General features: G+C 45.4%; 1 protein-coding gene across 1 annotated transcript in view; it reads left to right on the top strand.

Moving 5' to 3' along the window:
• LOC137891005 (thrombospondin type-1 domain-containing protein 7A-like) overlaps window positions 1–24,104 on the top strand; it is a gene marked incomplete at its 3' end in the record, with an annotated part of 59,421 nt that extends 35,317 nt beyond the window's left edge. Inside the window, exons 2-7 of the mRNA XM_068735405.1 lie at window positions 4,999–5,833; window positions 11,581–11,829; window positions 12,680–12,864; window positions 18,400–18,468; window positions 22,480–22,635; window positions 23,900–24,104. Coding sequence (XP_068591506.1) covers window positions 4,999–5,833; window positions 11,581–11,829; window positions 12,680–12,864; window positions 18,400–18,468; window positions 22,480–22,635; window positions 23,900–24,104 — 1,699 coding nt within the window. The remainder of the gene's footprint in view (window positions 1–4,998; window positions 5,834–11,580; window positions 11,830–12,679; window positions 12,865–18,399; window positions 18,469–22,479; window positions 22,636–23,899) is intronic.
• Between the last annotated feature and the right edge of the window lie 896 nt (window positions 24,105–25,000).

Below are 25,000 nucleotides of genomic sequence, written 5' to 3'. Positions count from 1 at the left end.
ATTTCCAGCCACATTTGCATGAGATTCAAAACAAGGGCTTTAAGGGATCGGTTCGGGCTTTTTTTTTTACGACTATGGAAACACCGAAAGGAGGTTTGTTTGTGTGCAGCCGCATTCCATAAAATACATCAAATCAAAACCTCTGGAAAAAAAAAAAAGAAATCCTCTTCCTCTGCTGTGATTTAATCTGACAAGTTGACTGAGCTCATTCTCATTTACTGGGGAGTGTGTGGGAGAACGGATCCCGAGAGACCCGAGGCAAACGGCACTCTATGCATTAACTCACTCTTACTCTTTTCACTCTGCCGCATGTAGAAACACTGTTCGGCTGAGATTCCACTCAGGGTGAGAAGCACTCGCCCCGCAGTGCTTTAAGAAAACTTCATTTTCACTGATTGAGGCGAAACTATATATATATGTATATATATATGTATATATTTATTATTATTATTATTATTATTTTTTTTTTTTTTGGAATACCTCTCCTCACAAATGGCTGATTTAAATACATGACCCTGACCCGGCCCAGAGAAAAGGTCCCGTCTTTGAGCGCTGAGATGCTGCTGCTGCTGCTGCTGCTGCCGATCTGAGTGGTAATAAACAAAACGGGAGCGGAGAGAGAGAGAGAGAGAGAGAGAGAGAGAGGGAGAGAGAGAGAGAGAGAGAGAGAGAGAGACACGGAGCGACACAGCGACCCATTCATTAGTGGAGCTGCCCCTGCAGGGGACAAAGAAAGCCGTTCATTAAGTAGACTCTCTCCGGGCCCAGTCAGAGATCGGGCTCTCACCTCGACCGCGAGGGTGTTGCACGCCGCGTATAGTGCGTGGGGCCTGTTGAGGGCTCCATGGGGGCCGCCCCCCCCCCCCCCCCCCCCCCGAGTAACACAAAGGACAGCTCATTTTAAGATTTAGTTAGCTTAAATAGCTCTTTGGTGACTTTTCAGGACTTTATTTTAAATCTTCATTCTCTGGTTTTTAAAGTCACCGAGCACTTTGTGAAGAGAAAGAAAAGTAAGAATATGATAAACATACAGTACATTGTGGCCATTGGGTTCAATGATTATAAAGACATTTTATATGAATAAATATCAATAACTTTTGCTCATGATTCATTCAGTCCTCCTCAGAAGAGGTCATCTGGCCAAAACCCTCATCTCTGCCTACTGTAAGAAAACTATAATCGATGTACTTATTGCGGTATTATGTGTTGTAATGTTGTATCGATTCTCAAAACCACAGTATCAACAGTTTACATGCAAAGATGAACTCATTTCATTTGCCCTCTGTCAAAGCAGTGCTGTGGAGACGGGTGATTCAGGGACAGTGGGACTTTTCACAACCCCTTGTGTCACGACAACACACAGCCCTAATGTGATCTGATATGGGGACAAACGCGCGCTCGCTGACAGACATACTTTTAGAATCTGAATTTTTTTGTATTATATAAAAAAAAAAAGGAATCGTGTTGAAAACAAACTTTTAGCGACAAGCTTTCAACTTGCAAAGATGTTCTGTATTTCGTTTCTCTCACTTTTACGACTATCTAGTTCAGATTTGAGAGTCGTGTTCCTTTTTAAATGCCGAGTCACGTTATTCAACCGATGACCAAGTACAGCTGTGGTTCTCTCCACCGACACAGTCCTACCGTCACATGACAGAGGTGTGCATCAAGGACACGGCGCCAGTTCAAACAAGGACTGGTATATCTGAGAGGTTACAGTAAGTCAGCTAAAACAGTAAACAGACACACAAAAAGAAGAACCGATAAAATACATATACATCTAGATCGCACAGGTCGGTCTAGTAGGACACTCTGGGTTCATTTGTCTTCCTCATTTGATTCCTGCAGACAACAGGTGTTCATCAACAGTCATTACACCGTCCGTATACAGATATTAGTCCTTTTAGAGACCTGACAGTACAGTAGAGTGAGATTTATTGACAATTCAGCGATTACTTTCTGAGAAATGGAGGTGAAGCGTGCCCTTTGTTTTCAGAATGTCTAAAGTTGCCGTCAGACTGCATGCGACGTTCAAAGGTCAGTCATTGATTTTACATTCGGAGAAGAAAGACCACGTTTCTAACAGCTGGGAAGATCTGACAACACGCCATGGAGGATATTAGCAGAAAAAGGACAGAGGGGCAGAACAAATGAGAGTCCTCCTCAGACCAGGCGGGACTCAGTGAGAACCTGACGTTCCTCATCCTGGGCTGGAGGAGCGTCGAGATGCCAGATGAAAGCCTCGGGAGGAGATAGCTTCTATCTGGGATGGATTGGATTTGGGTGGGAGGTGTTTTATTTTGGTCTTGATTCTGCTGCATTTGAGATTCTGGATCAGCATTTTTTTTTTTTCTCCCTCTGCCCTCGAAAAATCAGTTCTGGAGATAACATCCACTGTCTCTATCAGTCTGCATTGTGCAGGCAAAACCTCACCAAGTGGCCTTTTTTTCTTTTTTTCTTTCTATTATTGGATTAGGAATAAAGATTTTATGGACTCAGACAAACACCTGAGAGGATTCGTCTAGGGAATACTAATGTGGTTTCGTCCTCTAAATCTTCGTCCTTAAGTTTCAAGAAACTAGTAGCGTGATGTGACCTGGAGCTGAAAGACGCCCATTAGACCACATTGAGAGAAAAAACGCTTTGAGGCTCCCGCGAACGCGGCGTCGCGCTGACCGGAGACGGATCCCCGTCGGCTGAGATCAGAGAAAAGGCAACAAGCGGCCTCATCAGAGGCAATCATCGGCCGGAAATGCGCTCCTGATTCTCTGCCAGGAGTGATTTTTAAACTCTGCATGGACGCGGGTCAACACGAGCTGCCCCTCGCGCACACGCACACGCACACACACACACGCACACGCACACACCCCGACTGCCCACGAAGGGTCCAATCAGCCCAAAGGCCCCCATGCTGATATAATCAATTACCCCAGGGCTTTAATGTGAGGAGAAAAGTGAAGCTGCCCAATTAGTTTTGATTTCTTCTCGCTGCTAGTATGAATAGCCTTTAGGATAACTCGCTGCCTGGTGAAGGTAGCCTGCTTTAATTGATGTTTTTCTACCAGCTGAGTTGGGATGATTGGGTTAAAACGATTCTCACGCTGTTAGCGAAGTTTTTCGCCATGGAGGAGAAAAGCAAAACGAGGGCCTTCGCTCTCCGTTTGTTTCCATACGAGCTGAAATGTAATGAAATAATGCGCGTCGCTCCTAGCGTGAGCGAGCTCCGGTGTTTGGATGTGTGGTGCGGGCGCAGAGCAAAGACTCGAGCGCAGACGCTGGAGACGAGGTGGAAGGCAACGTTATTTTACTTGCATAAAAAAACCCAATAAGAACCAAGAAGTTAAAGCGACTTCCAACAGGGAGCGAGCAAAAAAAAAAAAAAAAAAAACCGGTAGAATAGGCAAAGTCACAAAACACAAAAAAACGATCCGACAAACAGAACAGGGGAAGCAGGGGAGTTTATATGAGAGGGGCAGGTGATCGGGCACAGGTGTAGTGAACGAGGGCAATCAGGAAACGCACTCAGACACAGGAGGGAGGGCCGGGAGGCGACCAGGGGGCGGAGCTACACAGACACAGGAGGGAGAGCCGGGAGGAGACCAGGGGGCGGAGCTACACAGACACAGGAGCAACAGGGGCCCCAACCAAAAACCAACAATGCTTTAGTTCATTTCTTGATACTTTCCATCATTAGTAGGAATCGTTAGGTTTCCCGTTGGCCCCAGTCGAAGTGAAGTCGTGAAGGAACATGTCGCTCCGGTGCAACGGTGCGGCTCCTTGTGGCTGCAGATACAAACACCGTACTTCTCTGTGGGGACCGGTTCTCCGTTGGGGGTAAAGCTGACTGTAAATAACAACACATCTCCAGCCTCGCGCTGTATAAAGCCCCGTTCTTAAAGCCAGCACTTGTTTCTCTCCACTGCCCCGGGCCTCGAGCACTGTTTGCTGGATCTCCACTACAATTAGTGAGAGAGGACGAGGGCAGGCGTTGCCAGAGACTCGTGTACAGACAAATATGTTTATTGACGTTTTTGTGGTACTTCCTGCTCGCTGCCAGCAGAGCTTGATCAATGCCGCGGACGGATTACTAACGGCCCCTCTGAACGGGCTTCGCTCGCACCGGTCGACCCGAGCGTGGCGCACAAACAAGGTGACATTCTGCTTTTTTATTGAACTCGCCGCACACACACACACACACACACACGCTCGCTTCCGCTGTGGGGCCCGCCAGCAGCATCAAGCGCCGCATTAGAGGAGTCTGTGAATTCACCGCGTCGTCCTTGAAGACGCATTAATGCGCTTTTTTTTTTTTTTTTCCTGAAGTGAACCGTCTGTCTTCCTTCGGCGTCGGAAAATGTTTTGACGCGTTTGACTAATTGATGCTTGCATAATGATGGATTTCTGTTTTCAAATGGCGTCAGTGAGTGTTACTAATGTAACTAGAGGAGGGTTTTTTTTTGTTTGTAATTCGACACGTCGAATCACTGCCTGTGCAATTCTGTTTTATGATGACAGCCGTGGCTTCTGTACTTCCGTTAGACGTACTTGTGTCTGGATGTACGGCCCGTTGTTGCGAGGGTCAATCAAAGATGAACCGATTAGAATTTGATGGTCACAGGTCACTGTGACCTCACGAAACGACTCAATAATTCATCTGCTAATTATGACAATTTCACATAAATGTCTAGTGTGATGGATGTAAACGGAGGCGTGCAACTGTGAGGTCGGTTTTTATTAAATGATCCATTATTAAAAGTACAGCTTGACGCAATCTCTCTCAACTTAGCCAATTTGAGAAGCATCGTTATTCTGATTTCCATCTAAAACCAGTAAAAGCTCACGTTTTCTCTTTCCTCGTCTGGATCGTCTTCTGTTCTCTTCGGGTTTCTTGCAGCTCACCAGACCGTTCTCGGGGTTGCGCCTGAAGCTCAAAGCTTTTATTGTTTGGTATTTATTATCATATTGTAACCTGACCCGGGTTTCATTTGTTCTCCCCAGGTCCGTGGGGAAGATGCATGGGCAGCGACTGCGGCCCGGGAGGCAGCCAAAGCCGGGCGGTGTGGTGTGCCCACGTGGACGGCTGGACGACGCTACACACCAACTGTGACCAGGGCCGGCGTCCCTCCAACCAGAGGAACTGTTTCCGCGTGTGCGACTGGCACAAGGACCTTTACGACTGGAAGCTGGGTGCCTGGAATGTGTGCGTGCCAGTTTCGGCGAGGACCTTATGGGCCTCGCGGCCGTTCACGTGCAGCGGAGGCGAGGGGGGCATTCAGACCCGGGAGGTGGGCTGCGTGCTCAAATCGGACGCGTCTCCGGCGGAGGATGCCATCTGTGAGTACTTTGAGCCCAAGCCTCGCCTGGAGCAGGCGTGTTTGATCCCTTGCCCTCAGGATTGTGTGCTCTCCGAGTATTCGCCGTGGACGTCCTGCTCCAAAACGTGCGGGACGGGCCTCAGGAACAGGGTCCGCAGTGTCCTGGTTCCTCCACTTTTCGGGGGCGCCGTTTGTCTCAACCTAACCGAGTTCCAGTCCTGCAAGCCGGGGCCTTGCACGGGTCCGGAGGGCATGTACAGTCTCAGGGTCGGACCGTGGAGCCCTTGCGTCCTCCCACAGACTCGGACGGCGCGCCAAGCTAAGCGCCGGAAAGGAAAGGGCCAGGGGCTCAGGGAGCGGGCCGGGGTCAAAGACCCAGAGACCAGGGAGCTGATCCAGAAGAAACGAACCAGGAACCGCCTCAACCGGCAAGAGAGTCCGTTCTGGGACATCCAGGTGGGCTACCAGACCCGGGACGTGACCTGCATACACAGGAATGGCAGCACTGTGGCTCGCAAGTGAGTGGCAACATTTTTACACATTGTTAATGTGACATGAAGGTAATTTGATTTTTTTTTTATTTTGGTCTCTCAGCACTTTTATATCCCCCTTCATCTGTGTTGCTTAGGCAATGATGAGACATTCATTTCAAAATAAGGCAATTATCTTCTATGTTAAAGGCACATAGCAGAGGTGATGCATTTATTGAATCTACATTAGTCACGTTTTATGTTTTTTTTCCTGTATTTATTGTCTATCTATTCATATTTGTCACCAGCTAAACCGCTGCACCTTCGACGTTTAGTCGTCCTCAAGTCGGCGCATTTCTAACAGGATGCCAAATTTGTCCTCGTGAAAGTTTTTTTTTTGTCTTCTACCTGTCGGGAGGATGACACGCAGCGGAGGATGTTTACCGGCTGTGTGTGTGTTTTGCCACCGCTGTGTGCCTGTCAGAGAGCAATGAAGCACAACTCACCGCAGCGTGTCTGATGTCAGCCTCAGCGCGTGGAGTGCGGCAAAGCGACTCATTTTGTGACACAAGATCAATCCCAGCCGCGAAAAAATAAGGCAATTTTCGGAGTTTTGCCCTCCAACGGAAGTGTGATGACGAGTTATAAGAAAGCAAAAGCGATAAGAAATATGTTGAGAAGAGTGTCACTCAACATGACTGTGATAGTCAAATTGCTACAGAAAAATCTTCTAAAATCGATAATAATGGGAAGCTTTGTTAAAGGATCAGTTCGCCCAAATAACGAAATTAAAAAAAAATAGTTTTCTCACTTACCAAGCCATGTAGAAAATATAAGTTTCATGTCCGAAACTGTCTGCATGGCTAGACAATGCTTTGGGGTTAGTGGGAACATTTTTAATTTTCCCTGATTTCAGGGTTAAATGTGATGATGATGAGCTGCAAAGCTGTAAAGAAAACGACTCGAAAGAAGCAGCCAAGGCACAACGAGAGATTAAACTACAATGTGACGCGGCATCATGTCAAAGATCATTACCTGAATAGGTAATTGATTCAGACCTTCAGTGGGCGCTATTATCCTAAATAAATGCTCTAATTACGCACGAGTGCCTCTGTTTGCAGCGTCGGTTAACCTCTGACCCTCTGGCGTTAATGTTGCCGCGAGCAACAAAGTCACGCTCTCTGACTGCAAACGAGTGGAGCGCATCGACGGCTCTCTCCCGTTCCCTCTCGTTTTCAAAAAAAAGTCAGACAAGATATATATATACACACACACACACACAGTTGTGGTCAAAAGTTTACATACACTTGTAAAGAACATAATGTCATGGCTCTCTTGAGTTTCCAGTTATTTCTACAACTCTGATTTTTCTCTGATAGAGTGAGTGGAACAGATACTTCTTTGTCACAAAAAACATTCATGAAGTTTGGTTCTTTCATGACTTTATTATGGGTTAACAGAAAAAGTGACAAAATCTGCTGGGTCAAAAATATACATACAGCAACATGAATTAGCAATTTTGGTGACTTAGAAAGTTGTGTCAATGAAATGAGCTTCATAGCATGGCCTCTTAACTTCTTGTGAGTGATTATGAGTGACTACAGCTGGTGACTTCTCTGAGGCCATTTAAATAGGGCTCATTGGATACAAACGCCCACAAACGCTACAATGGGAAAGTCAAAGGAGCTCAGCATGGATCTGAAAAAGCGAATCATTGACTTGAACAAGTCAGGAAAGTCACTTGGAGCCATTTCAAAGCAGCTGCAGGTCCCAAGAGCAACAGTGCAAACAATTGTTTGTAAGTATAAAGTGCATGGCACTGTTTTGTCGCTGCCACGATCAGGAAGAAAACGCAAGCTATCACCTGCTGCTGAGAGAAAATTGGTCAGGAGGGTGAAGAGTCAACCGAGAACCACCAAAAAGCAGATCTGCCAAGAATTAGAAGCTGCTGGAACACAGGTGTCAGTGTCCACAGTCAAGCGTGTTTTGCATCTCCATGGACTGAGAGGCTGCCGTGCAAGAAGGAAGCCCTTGCTCCAAAAGCGGCACCTTAAGGCTCGACTGAAGTTTGCTGCTGATCACATGGACAAAGATAAGACCTTCTGGAGGAAAGTTCTGTGGTCAGACGAAACAAAAATCGAGCTGTTTGGCCACAATGCCCAGCAATATGTTTGGAGGAGAAAAGGTGAGGCCTTTAACCCCAAGAACACCATGCCTACCGTCAAGCACGGTGGTGGTAGTATTATGCTGTGGGGCTGTTTTGCTGCCAATGGAACTGGTGCTTTACAGAGAGGAAATGGGTTAATGAAGAAGGAGGATTACCTTCAAATTCTTCAAGATAACCTAAAATCATCAGCCCGAAGGTTGGGTCTTGGGCGCAGTTGGGTGTTCCAACAGGACAATGACCCCAAACGCACATCAAAAGTGGTAATGGAATGGCTAAATCAGGCTAGAATTAGGGTTTTAGAATGGCCTTCCCAAAGTCCTGACTTAAATCCCATTGAGAACATGTGGACAATGCTGAAGGAACAAGTCCATGTCAGAAAGCCATCAAATTTAACTGAACTGCACCAATTCTGTCAAGAGGAGTGGTCAAAGACTCAATGAGAAGCTTGCCAGAAGCTTGTGGATGGCTACCAAAAGCGCCTAATTGAAGTGAAAACGGCCAAGGGACATGTAACCAAATATTAGCACTGCTGTATGTATATTTTTGACCCAGCAGATTTGATCACTTTTTCTGTTAACCCATAATAAAGTCATGAAAGAACCAAACTTCATGAATGTTTTTTGTGACAAAGAAGTATCTGTTCCAATCACTCTATCAGAGGAAAATCTGAGTTGTAGAAATAACTGGAAACTCAAGAGAGCCATGACATTATGTTCTTTACAAGTGTATGTAAACTTTTGACCACAACTGTATATATCTTACTTTGTTGGTGTTATCACTCATTAACCGCTCATTTGACCCACTTAAACCTACAAAAAAAAAACCAGGAAGTTTGAGCGCCTGGGAATTCTTTTTTTTATTCCATCCGGTGCAATTTTAAAATGCTGCGTTCACAAACCAAAAAAAAAAAAAAGCCGAGCGATCTACAGCTGCTGTCCGCTTTTCAGACGTCTGTCACGTTAACGACGTTGATGACTTAAACAGAAACGCGTCGATCAGTGAACTCGACATGAATCGCTGTTATTCATAATAACCCTCTGATGTGGATCAGCGATTCTTTGTAAAAGATGAATTCTTTCTGTGGATCTTTCTTCTCTGTTCCTCGACTGACGGAGACTTAAAATGTCACCGTTCTTCCCGGAGGAACTTGGATTTTGGGGGCCTTTTTTTTTTTCGCGAGGTCTCTGATCTCCAGGAAAAAGAATCAGTGACAAATGTCAGCAAAAGCAAGCCACATCTGTCACACGCGCGACTGTACTCCCATAGATTTGATCAATTATGAACTAAATCTATTCATTAATGCTTTGTTGGGCGCGGAGCGTCTCGGCAGCAGACTGGGTTCAAATATTTCAAAGGCACCGTGAAAAAAAAAAAAACCAGCTCCACATGCCCTTAGGAGCATAAATATTAATCCTTGACTTGTTTATGTCTTGTCCTGAAATATTAATAGTTGTTTTTGCCACTTTCGTGAAAAAAAAAGAAAAAAAGAAGTGGAACAAACTTCCCAGTGAAGCAGTAACCCAGTCTGAACATCTTCCTCGCTTCATTTCCAATTTTGTTTGATGAACATCTGTCATTGAGCCGTTACCTCCGCCACGTTGCATCATCGCATTAAAAGGGTCCCGCGTGGTTTAACCACTTGACCCACATGGAATTGTGTTTTTAGACCATTTTATTGGCCATTTTTTTATTTTTTTTTCTCAATGCAGCTCAAGTAATGAGCCTTGAAAGTATAGAAGCGTGGAAACTTTCTTGACTGCTTTTCTTTTAGTCTGGGAGTCCTTCGGAGTCCACTGTCGCTGCGTGAAACCATACAGGCTTAAAAACCCAGACATCCTCTCCCTTATTTAGATAGGGAATGATTGTGTCCTCATTCTGTCTGTGTGACTGAGATGAAGAAATAATGACTCCATTTTTTTTTTTTTTTTTTTTTTTTTTCGCAACTTTTTTTGAAATCTCCACCAAAATATGCTCGGGCATGCACACAACCGACGGAGAAGACTCAAGAGGATCCACACCAAAAAATGGGTCATTGGCTGCATTAGGGGCTTTTAAAAAAAAAAAAAAAAAACCCAAGAAGCTCCATCTGAGACAGGAAATCCAGCCGTCACCCTCATGCATCACACTGGCTGTTAAAATCCCTCTAAAAGGACTCCGGTGTTTTGTGGAAAAATCTTAATTCTGTTTTGTTTGGGGGTTTTTTCCCAGTGTCGCTTCACTATCCACTTCAAAGACTGCAGAGGTGTTTTAATCTGCAAAGAAAACAGGAGTTAAAAGAAAGAGACAACACTCTCGGCTCATACGTTTTTTTTTTTTTTTTTCTCATTTGTACCGAGAGTCTTGAGTCGCTGGAGGTGAAGTGCGGTGGCGACGTCTAAATGAGAGGTTTCTAAATGAAGCAGAGCCGTAATTAGCACTAATAGCTCGTCAGCTGCAACGCCCCGAGGGGAAACACATCCAGACTGAGGAGGGGGGGAGAGAGAGAGAGAGAGAGAGAGAGAGAGAGAGAGAGAGAGAGGTCGGCTTTAGTTAGAACACATTTCTAATGATTCGGAAGGAGCCTGAGGAGAGGACGAGTTATTCATTACATCTAAATGTCATTTAGACGATCAAAAGATGCGCGCGAGCGATTGATCGGAGCTCGTTTTTGGTTTTACTTAGGCCTTCCACACGACGACATGCCACACCTCTCCTGTTTTACACTGCTCTCTCTCTGTGTGTGTGTGTGTGTGTGTGTGTGTGTGTGTGTGCGCGCCGATGACAAAGTGGTGGCAGCTTCCCTTTTAACCCCCCCTCTGCCCTAGACTGCAGCCGCCGCCGCTTTTGAGTGTCTCATATCTGTTGCTCCGGCACGTTCAAAGGACATCAAACCGCAGCCGTAAGGCACCGAGAGGTTTAACGCTCCTGGTAATGGAGCCGTCAATAGAAGCCGCACAACTGCGTGACGCCGTTTGCCGTAAATGTGCTCTGTGTCCAGCAGAGAAGAACAAACGGGTGACGAGGATCTACGTTTGGACGCTTGTGAGGCTCATAAGCCGTTTGTGTTTGATTCTCAAGCTTTGTCACTTAGTGCAGGCCGATCAACAGGAAGTCATTTATGTAGAAAAACTGCCAAACATTTAGCCGGTTTTAGCTCCCTAAATGTTCACATTTGATGCTTTTCTCTGATTTACAGTGTCTTTTTGAGTTTTGTTGGGCATCCTCAATGGTCCCGATCACTATGAAGGATGAACTTCGTCAGTATAACAACATGCGTCGACATGCTGGCACATACACTTATTGTTTTTCTTGCCCAGAGTCAGATGAGAAGATCGATGCCTCTCTGGTACCTGTAGGCCAGATGCTAACGCTACAGCCAGCAGCCGATTAGCTTAGCTTAGCATAAAGACTGGAAGCAGAGGGAAGCAGCTAGCTTGTCTCTGTCCAAAAATACAAAAAATCTGCCTCCCAGCAGTGACTTCCTGGCGACTCTGCCTGTGTATGTTTGTGTTCTAAGCAGAGGCAGCTGGTGAATAAACATCTTACTCTGTGTAGCGTCGGCTGCTCCTCTTCCTCTTCCCGACATCGACCTCATCTTCCTAACCTCCACCCCTCCCCCCACCCTCCTCCTCTTTTATCCTTTCCCCAGCCTGTGCGCACCGAGGGACCTGCCGCTGACCGTCCAGTCCTGCGTCCTCCCCAAGGACTGCCAGGTGACCGACTGGGCCGAGTGGGGCCCCTGCTCCAAAACCTGCGCGGACCCCGCGTCTCCCGTAGGCAACCGCACCCGGAGCAGACAGGTGGTGCAGTTCCCCGTGGGCGAGGGGGCGGAGTGCGCGCCGCTGGAGGACTCTCAGTCGTGTGAACCTCCGGGGGAAGGCGTGCCGCCCTGCTCCACGTGAGTTCCCCCCCTTGATATGCAAGCGGACGTGGGGGGGGTCGTGTTTCACTGGGATACAATTGCACGTTAGGTTGTGATAATGCCCTCCTCTTTGGTTACGACGTTGTTAAGACCCCGCTACAGTACTGAGCGCTCTGCAGGGATTCATTCTGTGTTCCAATAAAGCTCAGCAAAAAAATAAAATAAAAAAAAATACAGTACAGGTACTCAACCTGAGTGAGGCGGCACACGCTTCCTGTTGGTTTCCCTTTACTCATATCACCAAGCTTATTTGCTCTCCTGGGTCGCCCATGGGTGGGTATGTGTGTATATGTGTGTGTGTGTGTGTGTGTGTGTGTGTGTGTGTGTGTGTGTGTGTGTGTAGGAGGCAGCAGCATATGGAGATAGATTAGTATGAGTGCTTGGGCTTGTGCCAGACACAGAGTAGAGACAAATGGAGGGAGACTGCAGGGATATCTGAGTCTCACAAACACACACTCACAGAGATCCAAACTGTAGGCTCACAGCTGGCCTCTATTCCCTCAGTTTCATCCCATTTCATCTTCACACAGCTATTGCCAAAATACTTAGTTACACTCTCATCCTGCAGAGTGTTTTGGGTTTTCTTTTACTGACATCCAACATTAAACGCACAAATCTTGTGTCTCTGTAAATCCAGTATGTTTTCAAACACACACAAGTGTTCTTCTGTGGCTCAAACTGGAGCTCAAACTGCCCGTTAACTTAATTGGCTGTAACAACACAACATGTCCGTAAGGCCTGCAGGATTGTCCGTGTCTTGTACTTTTGATGTCACGCCCACGCAGAACACCCCGTTGTTCTCCTTCCTCCTCCTCCTCCTCCGCAGTTACACCTGGAGGAGCACGGAGTGGACCGACTGCCGGGTCGACTCGTTGCTAGGCCAACAGGACCGTCGGCGTGGCAACCTGACCGGACTGTGCGGGGGAGGCCTGCAGACCAGGGAAGTGTACTGCGTCCAGGCCAACGCCGAGCTCCTGAAATACCTCAACGACCTCAGAGAAAAAGACAAAGGTACAAAAAAAATAAATGCAGAAAATGTTCTCTGTGTGTGTGTGTGTGTGTGTGTGTGTGTGTGTGTGTGTGTGGCATTAATGCAGGAGTGAGGACGAGCGCGTTCCATTCTCTCAGTCCGATCTTATCGCTTTCTCTCTCTCTCCTGCGGTCACGATGTGAGAGCGGATGATCACACATCTGGAAAGTGTGCCGTGAGTTCAGTCTGAGCGGACCGGTAGAATCAGCTGTAGTCTGCATCATAGCACCGTTTCAAAGCCCCTGAAAACTGTAGATCTCTGCTATTTTATTTTTTTTTCTCGTGGCAGGAAGCAATACATTTTAAGGATCAACAGATTATAACAATATATATTTTTTATGAATTCTTCCACTGAATATATTTTTGGAGATATATGCATTATTTATGTTTAAGCAGGAATCGGCATGCAGCAGTTTTCTTCAGCCAGCTGCTTGTTGCTGCAGGGTTCATAATTGATTACTTTTTGCACAATGGGAGCAACAAAAACTGATAAATGGAAAGGTCCGGGGTTCAGATTCCTGAACCGATTATTAAAAAATGAATAAAGCGTTCTCTCCCCCTTCTTCAAAAAGCTGCTGTTCACTTTGGAATAACCAATGAAAGCGTCTGATCCACCACCGCCGTCTGCCAGTTTTTCCAGGTGTTTCTTTTATTTCTGTCACTTGTTTTTTGTCCACTGCACCCCCCCCCCCCTATATCTCCACTGTCATCTGTGATTTTTCCACCATTAGTTTGTTCCGGTACTCCCTTTTTTTTTTTTTTTTTGTCACTGGCTCATTCTAGTTGTATTGATCTCAGGAGGCTGTCGACCGTCTTCCTTCAGTACTGGAACCAAAGTCAACACCACCGCATTGAAGCCTGAAACAAATCAGTCCAACTCTCAAGTGTGACTCAAATAAACGTGATGAAGCGGTGCTACATGACAGCTTACATCCTCCAACCCTTCACACACAGTGTATATATCATAAGAGCTGCGCTCCCTCGGTGGATTTTGAAGCAGATAATTGCGCGCGTGAAATACTCGCAACAGACGTAAGCCTGCATGTTGACTCGTGTCCAAATATAAAATGAGATGCGGCATTTAATTTGCATTAACAGTCACTGTAGCGTGTTCTTTTTTTTTTCTTCAAAACGTCCCGCTGTGGCTGCATTGTCAGCTTCAAGTTCTCTCTTTGAACACGGAAGCAGCCTTCCACCCGCTGCCGCTCTCCCGCTCTTAACCCAAAGCGGTGAGTCTTTTAAGAGCAAGGATTTGTCTGCTCGCGTTTCGCGCCGTGACTTCTCGTCACTGGTCACAAGTGCAGAGGCCTCCATTTCTGACATTTCTCAAGCCAGCTTAAAATCAAAGCTGCACCCTTAAAGCGGGCGTTAAACACATTAGTTGAGGCTGGGCTTATGCGTGAGGTGAGATGCCCGGTCGCCTCTGGCTCCAAACATGGAGAGATGCTCCTCTCACGCAAACTAAGTCCAATCAATCCATTCTGGTTCAGTGTTATTTGTGGATGTGTGGAGATATCAGCCGATCGGACTGAGAATCCGTTTTTGTTTTCACGTCATTATTCAGTCGGACATTTTGTTCACGTTTTGGCTGTTTTTTCGCCTAAACAAGCGCTACAGATGACTAGGAGGGCGCATAGAGAGCTCAGACCTCCGCCATTTCCAGCCGACGCAGAAGCCGCGGCAGCTCTTGCTCGGTGCAATTTAACAATTATGTTGTTGAGTGGAAGAAATGTATATAGATTCGAGAGTAATTTCTGTCTTGTCGACGTATACTTTCCAGTTGCATTGATCTCCGGAGGCTGTCGACCGTCTCCTGTCAATACTGGAACCAAAGTCAACGTATCTCCAATATCACAGCGCCGCACAGCACAGGCTGAAACAAATCATCCGAACTCTCAAGAGTGATTTAAATAAATGTGATCAGGCGTAGTTACATGACAATGTGCGTCCTCCAGCCCCTCACACAGTGTATGTTATAAGAGCTGCGGTCCCTCGCTGGATTTGTAGCAGATCATTGCGTATCAAATGCTCGTGTTGCTGTGTCGGTCTAATCCACATTTTGACATTATTTTCAGCATTTTTTATTTTTTTTTTCTCTTTGGGCTCCAGCACAGGATGATGACATCATCGCTCTTAATCCTACCGCCAAAGCTCTCATTGGCTCAGTTGTTGTTTTTCCAACAAGGGAAATCGCCGTCAATGAGCACTGGAACAATTTGAATCGCTGATAAATTCAGCTGGCTGGAAAACGGCTACACGGCTAGTGCGCTTAGCGCTGTGGCATTAAATGTGAAGCTAAAGCGCTAACTGAACTAAAACATCTGGAAAAAGACATTTCATTAAAATAATGTCTTCTTTTCAGATACTTTAACCTGCTAGTTACTCTTGAAAAACGCATTACATACTTACATAACTGACTTACTGAGCCAATTGACATCGCTAGCGTTAGCTTGCTAATATATGATCCGTTCAGACTGAAGAGTATCAAAGGCAATATATTTAATATGTTTTATAACAATGTAAACTGGGAAAATGTAAATTACATTTACAAAATTACATTATTTTACATTATTATTACAAATTAGCACAATGCTGATATCATTCAACTATAAATGTCCAGACATTGTCGGCTAGGTTAGCATAATTTGATTCACTCTAAAACTGAATGAATATTACTAACACCTTTTCTAGAGTATTACCTAGATTTACAAAGTACATTGAGATATGTTTAATAAATGGTATTCCTCCCTGAAACCATCAGTTTAGACGTCTTCACTAGCTAAAACGTGTTCAGAGTTAGCGCATTACCGATTCAGTAAAAGACGAGTTTGAAACTAGTCAGTAGTTAGTAAGAACTCAGGAAGGATCATGAACAACAACCTGGGAATTAATATATTTGATAGCTGATGCAACTCAATCCAGGAAACATACAGTTTTACATGCATAGTGTCTTTTCAAAATAAACTTCTGTGTTCACAGGAAACATACAGTTTTACATGCGTAGTGTCTTTTCAAAGTAAACTTCTGTGTTCACAGGAAACATACAGTTTTACATGCGCAGTGTCTTTTCAAAATAAACTTCTGTGTTCACAGGAAACATACAGTTTTACCTGCATAGTGTCCTTTCAAAATAAACTTCTGTGTTCACAGGAAACATACAGTTTTACCTGCATAGTGTCTTTTCAAGATACACTTCTGTGTTCACAGGAAACATACAGTTTTACATGCATAGTGTCTTTTCAAAATAAACTTCCGACACAGGTTTACTTAGTTTTAAGGTTAATTTAGGTAACAAAACTACTCGGTACGGTTCAGGAAAAGATTGTGTTTTGGGTTGAAATTAGTATTTTAGTTATTTAAAATAACTAGGTTTGTTAAGTAACTGGCGTTAGTAAAGTCCGTCATAAAGGCTGTCATTATTCTCTATGAAACGGCTTGAAAAGCTGCATTTTTGTTCTCTCTGTGTATCGGCACAAATCAAAGAAGTCTGGTACGTAGCCAAGATATCATCTATCAACTGACACCGTTCACACGAAACATATCGAACAATATAAGAAATGATTTTTTGTGTGTACTTTATCAGATGTCCTTCCTCTGTTCTGTCCGGTCTATAGAACTAGTGAGAGAATACAGTACATGTACCTGTGATGAAACAGGGGGAGATTATGCATGTTTGGACCTTTTTTTGTAACCTCTAAGATGCAGTTAAGGATTCATACACACAAGCAGGCTGAAAGCGGTGTCGTCGGGGCCGGCTGTGCAGAGATGTGCGTGACTTGCGTGTGTTAGTGTCTGCACAAACACATGTTGTACACTTACATCCAGCAAGTTCTTATCTTCTTGGCGCAGGATTTCTTTCCCCTCTGTCGGGGAGGTTAATCTCCCAGCGTACCGCTGAGACAGAGAGGCAGACAGTGGCTCAGTGAAGTCTAATGCAGCCGGCGCTCTCGTTCTCCCCTCTGTCATTACTAAATATCACCATGCAAAAGGGGTATGAAGATACCCTCAGGCCAAGATCTGGAATCAGCTTTCCACCTCCTAAAACCTTAACCTTAATCTCTACAGGGGAGTAAGTCCCATCTGACCCTAGATCCGTATCGCAGACTACGCATCATACGGCTCTTCCTCTGCTGAGGCCTGTGTACGTTTTGGGTTTTCTGCTCAGCTGCTGCAGCGTATGGATCCCTAAAGCACTTCTCCCAGCCCTGTGGGAGTTGACATTTTGGTTTCTCTCTTTCCCAGTGTTTGACAAGAAGATTGATTTAAAAGCCCTTTTAAAGGTGCGTTAACACCGAGTGCATCAGGAGGGGTTTAATTAAAATGTTCAAGTCCATACTGTCGTCGCAGGTTAGAACAATGTCTTTGGAACTTAAATCACAGTGCGAAGCACAGAAGTGACAGAAGATATGAAAGGTTATGAAAGATTTTTTTTCTTTTTTAGAATGCATGTTCTTTCTGAGAGTTAGACGAGAAAAAATCAATATGTCTGTACGTTAAACGAAGAGCTGAATTCAGGATGTGGTTAGCCTAGCTTAGCATTAAAGCTTCCACGAAATCAAAATAGAGCTTCCTGTGTGTATTGCACTGGTCGTCACCCCAACAGTGGACAAAAAAATGGTATTAGAAAGTCTCTCCCTAGCCCACTGTTTGTACAGGAAACACGTACGTATGCTAATTAAATTAGCAATCTGCTAACCGCTCCATGGGATCTGAACGAGCTAGCTCTGTCACAAGTTGAGTCACAGTTACACAACGCGTGTTGTTTGTTTAATCGGTACATGAACAGAAACGTCTTTTTTTTTTTTTTTTTTTTTTTTTGGAGTTTGGTTTATTTGTGCACCTGGAGCTTCTATGTAGAGTCTCCAGCTGCAGCGTGGGTTGCCAGGTTTGGGACTTTGGGACAGAGTCACTGCTGTTGTCGCTGAAGCATTCCAGCTCATAACTCATGCCTGAAAGCACACACTGATGTTTTACCATTTGTTTGTTTGCACAGGTTAGTAATCAAACATCTCAATCGGTCGACTGTAGAGCTGTTTAGTGGAACACAGCAAGGCCTGCAGGTCTACCCTGCATCTTATTTATTTTGATCCTTCATTTTTAAACATGTGAACTGCTCCTTTTTAAATGCCTGGAAAGACCTCGCTTAAATCTGTCACATTGATTAAAAAGACTGTAACCAGATTTCCTTTGATCCCTCGACACCAACATCTCCAACCTGAAGAGATGGCATGCTCTCCAAACGTCCATGTGGAATCTGTAACCTTGAACATGTCAAAATAAACAGACCGCGGATCTTATTTTCAGCCCAAAAGATGATACATAAAAGACGTGTTCTTATAGCTTTTAATTGTAAACGAGTGTGGTGTATATATACGAGGCCCGGCTCTGCTGCTGCATTAGTCTCTGCCGGCCTCTCGTTACTGTGTCTGTGTTTGTTTGATAGTGCCTCCGTCTCCCTCCGGTGTGTGCGTAGCTAATAGCGCTATCTCCCCCCCCCCCCCCCCCTGTAATTGCAGCGGGTCAGACCCAAAGACAGCAGAAGCCTAGTGTCCCCCCTCTCCTCTCCATCACCTTCCAGATTACAGGTAGGTGTTTTCAGTCACGCCGATAACGAAGCTCCATCCTCTCCATTTGCTTCATGCCTCCCAGCCCCCCCCCCCCCCCCCCCCCCCCCCCCACACACACACACACACACACACACACACACACACACACACACACACACACACACCCTATCCCTGTTGTCGTTGTCAGTCTCCTCTCTTCTATCCTTGTTTCCTCTCCTCTATCCGTCCTTCTTGTATCCTCCTCTTCTTCCTTTGTCATTGTTTCTACTTTCTTTCCCTCTCCTCTTCCAGTGTTGCTGCTCCTCTTCTCTCCTCTCCTCATTTCTCCTCACCTATCCTGTATTCTTGTTTCCTCTCCTCCTCCCTCTCCTTCCTTCCCTCCATCTCCTCTCCTTACCTGTCTCCTTTCCTCTCCTTTCTTTCCTCTGTCCTTCCTTTTCTATTCTCCTCTGTCTTTGTTTCCTCTCCTCTATCCTTGTTCCCTTTCATCTACTAATGTATCCTCTCCTATCCCCTCTCCTTGTTTCATCCCCTCTTCCCTTGACTCTTCTCATTCATCTTCACCTCTCATCTATTCTTGTTCCGTCTCCTCCTCCTCTCTCCTTCCTTTCATCTCCTCTCCTAGCCTCTATCCCTGTCACCTCTCATCTCCTCTTTCCTTGTTTCTTCTCATCTCCTATCCACTCCTAACACATTGCCTCCTCTCCTCTACTCTCCCCTCCTCCGCCTTTTCTCTCCTCTATCCTTGTTTCATCTTCTCTCCTGATTTCTACTCCTCTATCCTTGTTTCCTAACCTCTCCTTTCCTTCCCTCTCTTCTCTTAGCCTTTCTTTTCTCTTCTTTTGATCACAAATGAAACATGTCATAATAATAATAATAATAATGATCATTCAAATATTGATTTTTAACAGCACTTTGAAGGTTCTTCCTACTATTCTGATGCGTTGGACTCATGATGAAATGAACTGTGCACAACATTACAGCACACTTGAGCAAAAGTCATGAGGCCAGACTGCTGCTCTTCATCCAGACTGCTGCTCTTCATCCAGACTGCTGCTCTTCATCCAGACTGCTCAGTGTTGTTGCCAAATCCAACAAAGGGACAAGTAGTATTACGACAAAGTTCTGTATTCTCACATAGAAATCTGGGCAGAGGAGTTGAAGCTTTGTTCCTCCACAAACAGAATACGGATGGTGAGACGCCGCAGACAGTAAGCCACACTAGCGTGAGAGATTTCTTCCACCATTGTCAGTTCAGCACAATAGGAAAGATGAATTCACTGGAGAGCACACTGTAAAAGAGTCTAACAGAGAAGCGGGATATAGACGGGGCTTTTTATTCTCTCTCTACTCTGTTGGTCCTCAATTTTGTATTCCCAAATGGACTGATGTTAAGAGATTGAAGTCAGTGTAGTTCACCAATAAGACGTGGATTAACGGTGGCTCAGCAAACTCACTATTTGACTTTTCAGTGTATTTGTAGGAGGAATTAGCCTCTTTTTTTTTTTGCATTTCAAAAGCCCCACTTGCCTTCTTCCCCCGTACAGTTCTGAGGGAATTATGATCCAGCTCTCCTGACTGTGTGAGACGTTAAGCTCTCAGGCGTCTCGTAGGAAGAGTCGCAATACTGAAACCACAGGATGAACGTGTGAAGAGGTTTTTTTTTTCTTTTCTTTTGGTGAATCATTAAAAAAATCCTCCATAAGAAAAATGTGAAACGTATGACTCGATACTATACTTCATACGGACCACACGGATACAGACGGCCTGAGAAGTGAGAAAACAAATAGAATCATCCGTTTTCTAGGTCTGATCTTTATTGTTTTCTGTCTCGTGTTTATGACTTAAGAACTGGTGAAAAAAAAGGATAGTTTTTCTCAGTTATTTTTTATTTTCATCTGACAGAATAGATATAGGATCATTCTTAATTTATATCTTTTTTTTTTTTTTAAGTGTTTAAATTTGTGATAGTCATTCGGCCCCCGCGAGGCAGACGTGCGCCGCTTCCCCTCGTTCTCAAAAGGACTAAAAGCAATCATGTTCTCTTCCAGACGAGTAAGAATTCAAACACGCAAGTCAATGTTTAAGGCTAGCGGTGTGTGATGTGATCTGCTGCTAGCGAAACCCTGTTCAGAACACGGCGTAGTGGTGCGCTTCATTCTCTGTGGCTGACAGGATGAAAGGGTGAAATAACCCGTTCACCCGTTCTTAAACCACAAACACAGGAGAGAGAAACTGTTCGGATCAAAATGGACACCGCTGTGTAGATACAGAGCTGACTACAGAATACGAAACCAACCAACACGACACACCCTTTAGAGTAGTTATTATATAATCTATTACTATAAATAAATAACTCCTGTGTTTTTGATCATTTCCTTCCACAAATCTTTCCAGTTAAATTATGAATTATTCGGTGATATCTCCTTTTGAAACTCTTGAAATGAAAAACATAAATCCATAGACTGTAAAGTGAAGTTTTAGTCAAGCTGCCTTAAAGTTTGTCTCACTCAAGTTTTATACCAGTCATCCATAAGTATTTAATGTGCGTATTAGAATGTAATCTGATTCATGTGCACGGCTGCACCCGTTTGCTGTGTGTGTGTGTGTGTGTGTGTGTGTGTGTGTGTGTGTGTGTGTGTGTGTGTGTGTGTGTGTGTGTGTGTGTGTGTGTGTGTGTGTGTGTGTGTGCAGCTGGATAAAGGTTTAGAGGTGTCACACAGAGTGTGGAGCTTTAGGTAGCGGATTGAACCTGTCTGCTGAGTGAGCAGGACTCACTCTTATCGCCAAGGACGACCCGGAAACGCCGAGGTGGCGACTTTGTTGGATTAAAGCAATTATAGGTCGACATTTTAGGAAACGCACTTATTCGCTTTCTTGACGAGAGTCAGATGGGGACGATTGCTACGTTTTCATATCTCTCTCTGCTAAGTATGAAACAGCAGCTCAGTTTTTGAACAAATCAAACAACAAATCATTGGTGAGCTTTCAAAAGTGCTGGTACAGAGCCAGGCTAGGTGTTCCCATCCGTTTCCAGTCTTTGTGCTAAGCTAAGCTAACCGTGCAGACATGAGAGCGGTTTCTATCTTCTTATCCAAGAAAAGGGAATAAGAGGTCACTTCCACAAAAAAGACGACTTATTGCTTAAAACCACCAGACAAACAGGAAGTCAACTGTCTGCTTCCAGGTATCCTTGGTGATAAGGATGAGTAAAAAAAAAAAAAGCACAATTTCTCACATTTCCCACGGAAGGAGCGCTCGAAGAGAAAACGCGTAGACGCACAGCTCTGGAAGATACAGTAGCCCTACTTTGAAACGACACTGACACCAACATACATATTTTATGTGCATGCATAAATGCATAAACTTTATGCCTCCTCAGAAACTCCACGCGCGCGTCACATTTATTTATCGCGGCAGACGTGCAGAAATGCATTCTGCACGGTTGTCACAGAGCTGCTTCTCGCGCGCCGATAGCATCTCTTCCATTTTATTTGGACAAGAGTTCCTCGGTGGGAGCTCAGACAGGCGTGCATTCAACCAGTTGCATCATTTTTTTTTTTAAAACCGTAGCACGACTCTGGGGGGGAAGAAGGTGCCAAATTACATCTCACATGAGCCAAGACGTTGTCACCGTTCTCCTGAACCTTTTGTGTCGCTGCGTCCTCTCTCCCGTCTCCGGTGGGCAACGTTTTAATGTCGCTCGCAAGGCGCCGCCTGAGATAATCTTTGCTAATTTATCACTCTGACGCGCCAACAGGGTGGCGATAAAGTAAACCAAACAAAAGGGATCACGTCTACTTCACGGGCATTCTTTTCCCTTTTTTTCCCCCCTTTGGTTCTCATGTGCTCTCTGTAGGGACTCTCATGCCGGGAATAAAAAAGTGAAATAAGCATGTTTGTGTCCCTTTTTAGATCGTGGCGCTGGTAAAACCTCCTCGCATAAAGACGAAACCAGAATAGGATCAAAGTGAAGCAGGTTCCTTTCATCCCTGCTGCTCATTCTGTCTTCCTTTTTTGTATGCGCAGCCTCCCGCCCGGTGGAAAACAAGCTGTGCGAGGGTCCGATCCCCAACAGGTCCCAGCTGTGCCAAATCCCCTGTCCCATCGACTGCGAGGTGTCGCCCTGGGGGGCCTGGGGGCCGTGCACCTTTGAGAACTGTGATGACCAGGCTGGAAAGAAAGGTACCAAGACACTGAGCCTGTGGACGCTCGTTATGAATCATCTTTAACCATCTCAGGCCATTTGAACTGTCCCTCCATCCGTCCCTAAAGTAAAGATAATGAAATGAACTTGTGCGTTATCTGTCATTCCCTCGTCCGTCCCGACAGCTTTACCTTTTTCTTTTCATTCCTTTGCGCTTGTACCAATGTTGTGTAATTAATGTGGAAATAGTATATTTTAAAGCCCGTTGCCTCTATTTAGACTCTCTCTGGTTGTAAAGTATCCGGTGCTTTTGATTATTTTATTTTTTTTTACAGTGTAGTAAACGCTCCGTCGAACACTTTACGCTCGCTGGAGAACTGTATCAACATTATCCTCCGGTCTGAGAGCATTCGTGAACCTGCAACTCCTCATCACATTTCTTCACTCATTATTAATATGATCCTTTTTATCAATAGTTAACGATTGGATGTGTCTAGTAGTAGCAGGACGTCTTGTTAAAAATACATAGGAAACATCCTATTACCGTCGGTGGCACCGCAGCAACATCATCATTCATTTTTTAGTATAAAATGTACCTTTTTTTTTTTTTTAATATATCGGTGTGTAAAATATGAATGCAAACGCACACATAAATCTGATGCGATGCATGTGATTGATGTTGTGTACACTGGAGCTCATGAAAGATGTGGCTGTGGCTCGATTGGTCACGTGTGCGTTATGACACTACGATGATGAGGTGGGCGGGGTTAAAGTCGCCCGGCCAGCCTCCGGCTCGGCCCCGTGTGGGGAAATCATCGAGGTTTTTCCCTCATTAGTGTTAATGAGCCGTCAGACCGAGCCAAGCTAACCATCGACATCCATCACCGGCGGTGTGAGAAGTACTCTGATCCTTTGATTAAGTACAAGTACCAATACCACAGGTTCAATTTACTCCATTACACGTCAAATTACTGGATTCAATGTCATCTACAGAAAGCAAAATATCGGCAAAACATACTTTTAAAAGTGCGAGTACTGATGCATCAACGTGTTTGCTGTTAGCTGCTCGAGGTGGAGCTGCAGTAGTTTAAACTTTACTTTATATACAGATAGTTCAGCCCAGAGGCTCCGGGTTCGATTCCAGCTTCAGGACCTTTGCTGCATGTCACACACCCCCACATCTCTCCCCCCGTCATCAGTCAAACAAAAAAAAAAAAGGCGAAAAATGCCACAAAAAAAACCCAGCTGGAAATTTCATCTGTAACCACGGATGAAGTGACCGTCTTCATGCTCTCTCTGCAGGTTTCAAACTGAGAAAACGGCAGATCGCCAACAAGCCGACGGGGGGGCCCGGGAACTGCCCTCACCTGGTGGAGGCGGTGCCGTGTGACGAGCCCAGCTGCTACGACTGGCGGCTGGTCGGCCTGGATCAGTGCGACCCCGGCGACGAGAAGCCGTGCGGCCCCCGGCGCTCAGCTCGCTCGGGTCCAGTGTGTCAACGGCAACGGTGAGACTGTGGGGGGGGGGGGGGGGGGGATTAAGTCTTATTGTCCACTAAGTCCACAGCATCGAGCGGAGTCCTACCTGCCACTTGCTCGTCTTTAAGAGTGCCTTTGTGTGCTTTTTTGACCCAACCTCCGTTTGCAATAAGAAGCGCCGGTCTGACCTTGCGTGTGAAATCCTATATTTTTTTTTCAAGATCACCCCTCCACTGAGCCTCCAGCTCTCTCTGTACGTGAGGAGATTTCCATGGCTGGACTCCATTCAGATCTCTCCAGACTCCTCTTCCTCCCTTCCTCTCTCTCTCTCTCTCTCTCTCCCCCCCCCCCCTCTCCCTGTTAAACCTCTCCCACTTTAACGCTCGCTTGATTCAGCGTTGCCGTCTCTCTCACGCCGTCTCTCTCATTACAGCCTTCCTCTCGGCACGCACAATTAAACCTCCCTCTCTCTAAATCAAATCAATCCTCCGTGGCCACGGGTCTTGGAGTGTTTCGTGCCCTTTGCTGCTCCTGATTTTTACTGCTCCTCTTTAGGACTGTAACTCTTTAATCTAAGAGATGCTTTTCAGACTCCTCATTGCCTTTCGGATTGCGATTACAAATATTAGACACAATAAGGAACACATTATAGATTTTCATTTTTCCCCCGGCGAGGCGTAGCTCAAATACCATTTTTATTTACTCGGCACGTGAAGTCGGAACGCGCCGCAGCTCCGGGATTCTGGCGCGGTCCCACGTTGCGCTCGGTTAATCTCCATTTTTTACGATCGTGCTCGGTGACTTTGTTCGCCTTCTCCCCGCCATGAGCGGCGGATTCGTCCTTCCGACGTCTCCCACGAATCACAGCTCACGCGTGGACTGCAGGTGTTCGGTGAAGTTGCACTGCAGGACTAACAGAGACTCT

Source organism: Cebidichthys violaceus, unplaced genomic scaffold, assembly GCF_023349555.1.
Source record: "Cebidichthys violaceus isolate CVI_PGR_0920_01 unplaced genomic scaffold, fCebVio1.0.p SCAF_7, whole genome shotgun sequence".
NCBI classification, from domain to species: domain Eukaryota; kingdom Metazoa; phylum Chordata; class Actinopteri; order Perciformes; family Stichaeidae; genus Cebidichthys; species Cebidichthys violaceus.
This window is presented reverse-complemented; position numbering and strand designations above follow the sequence as displayed.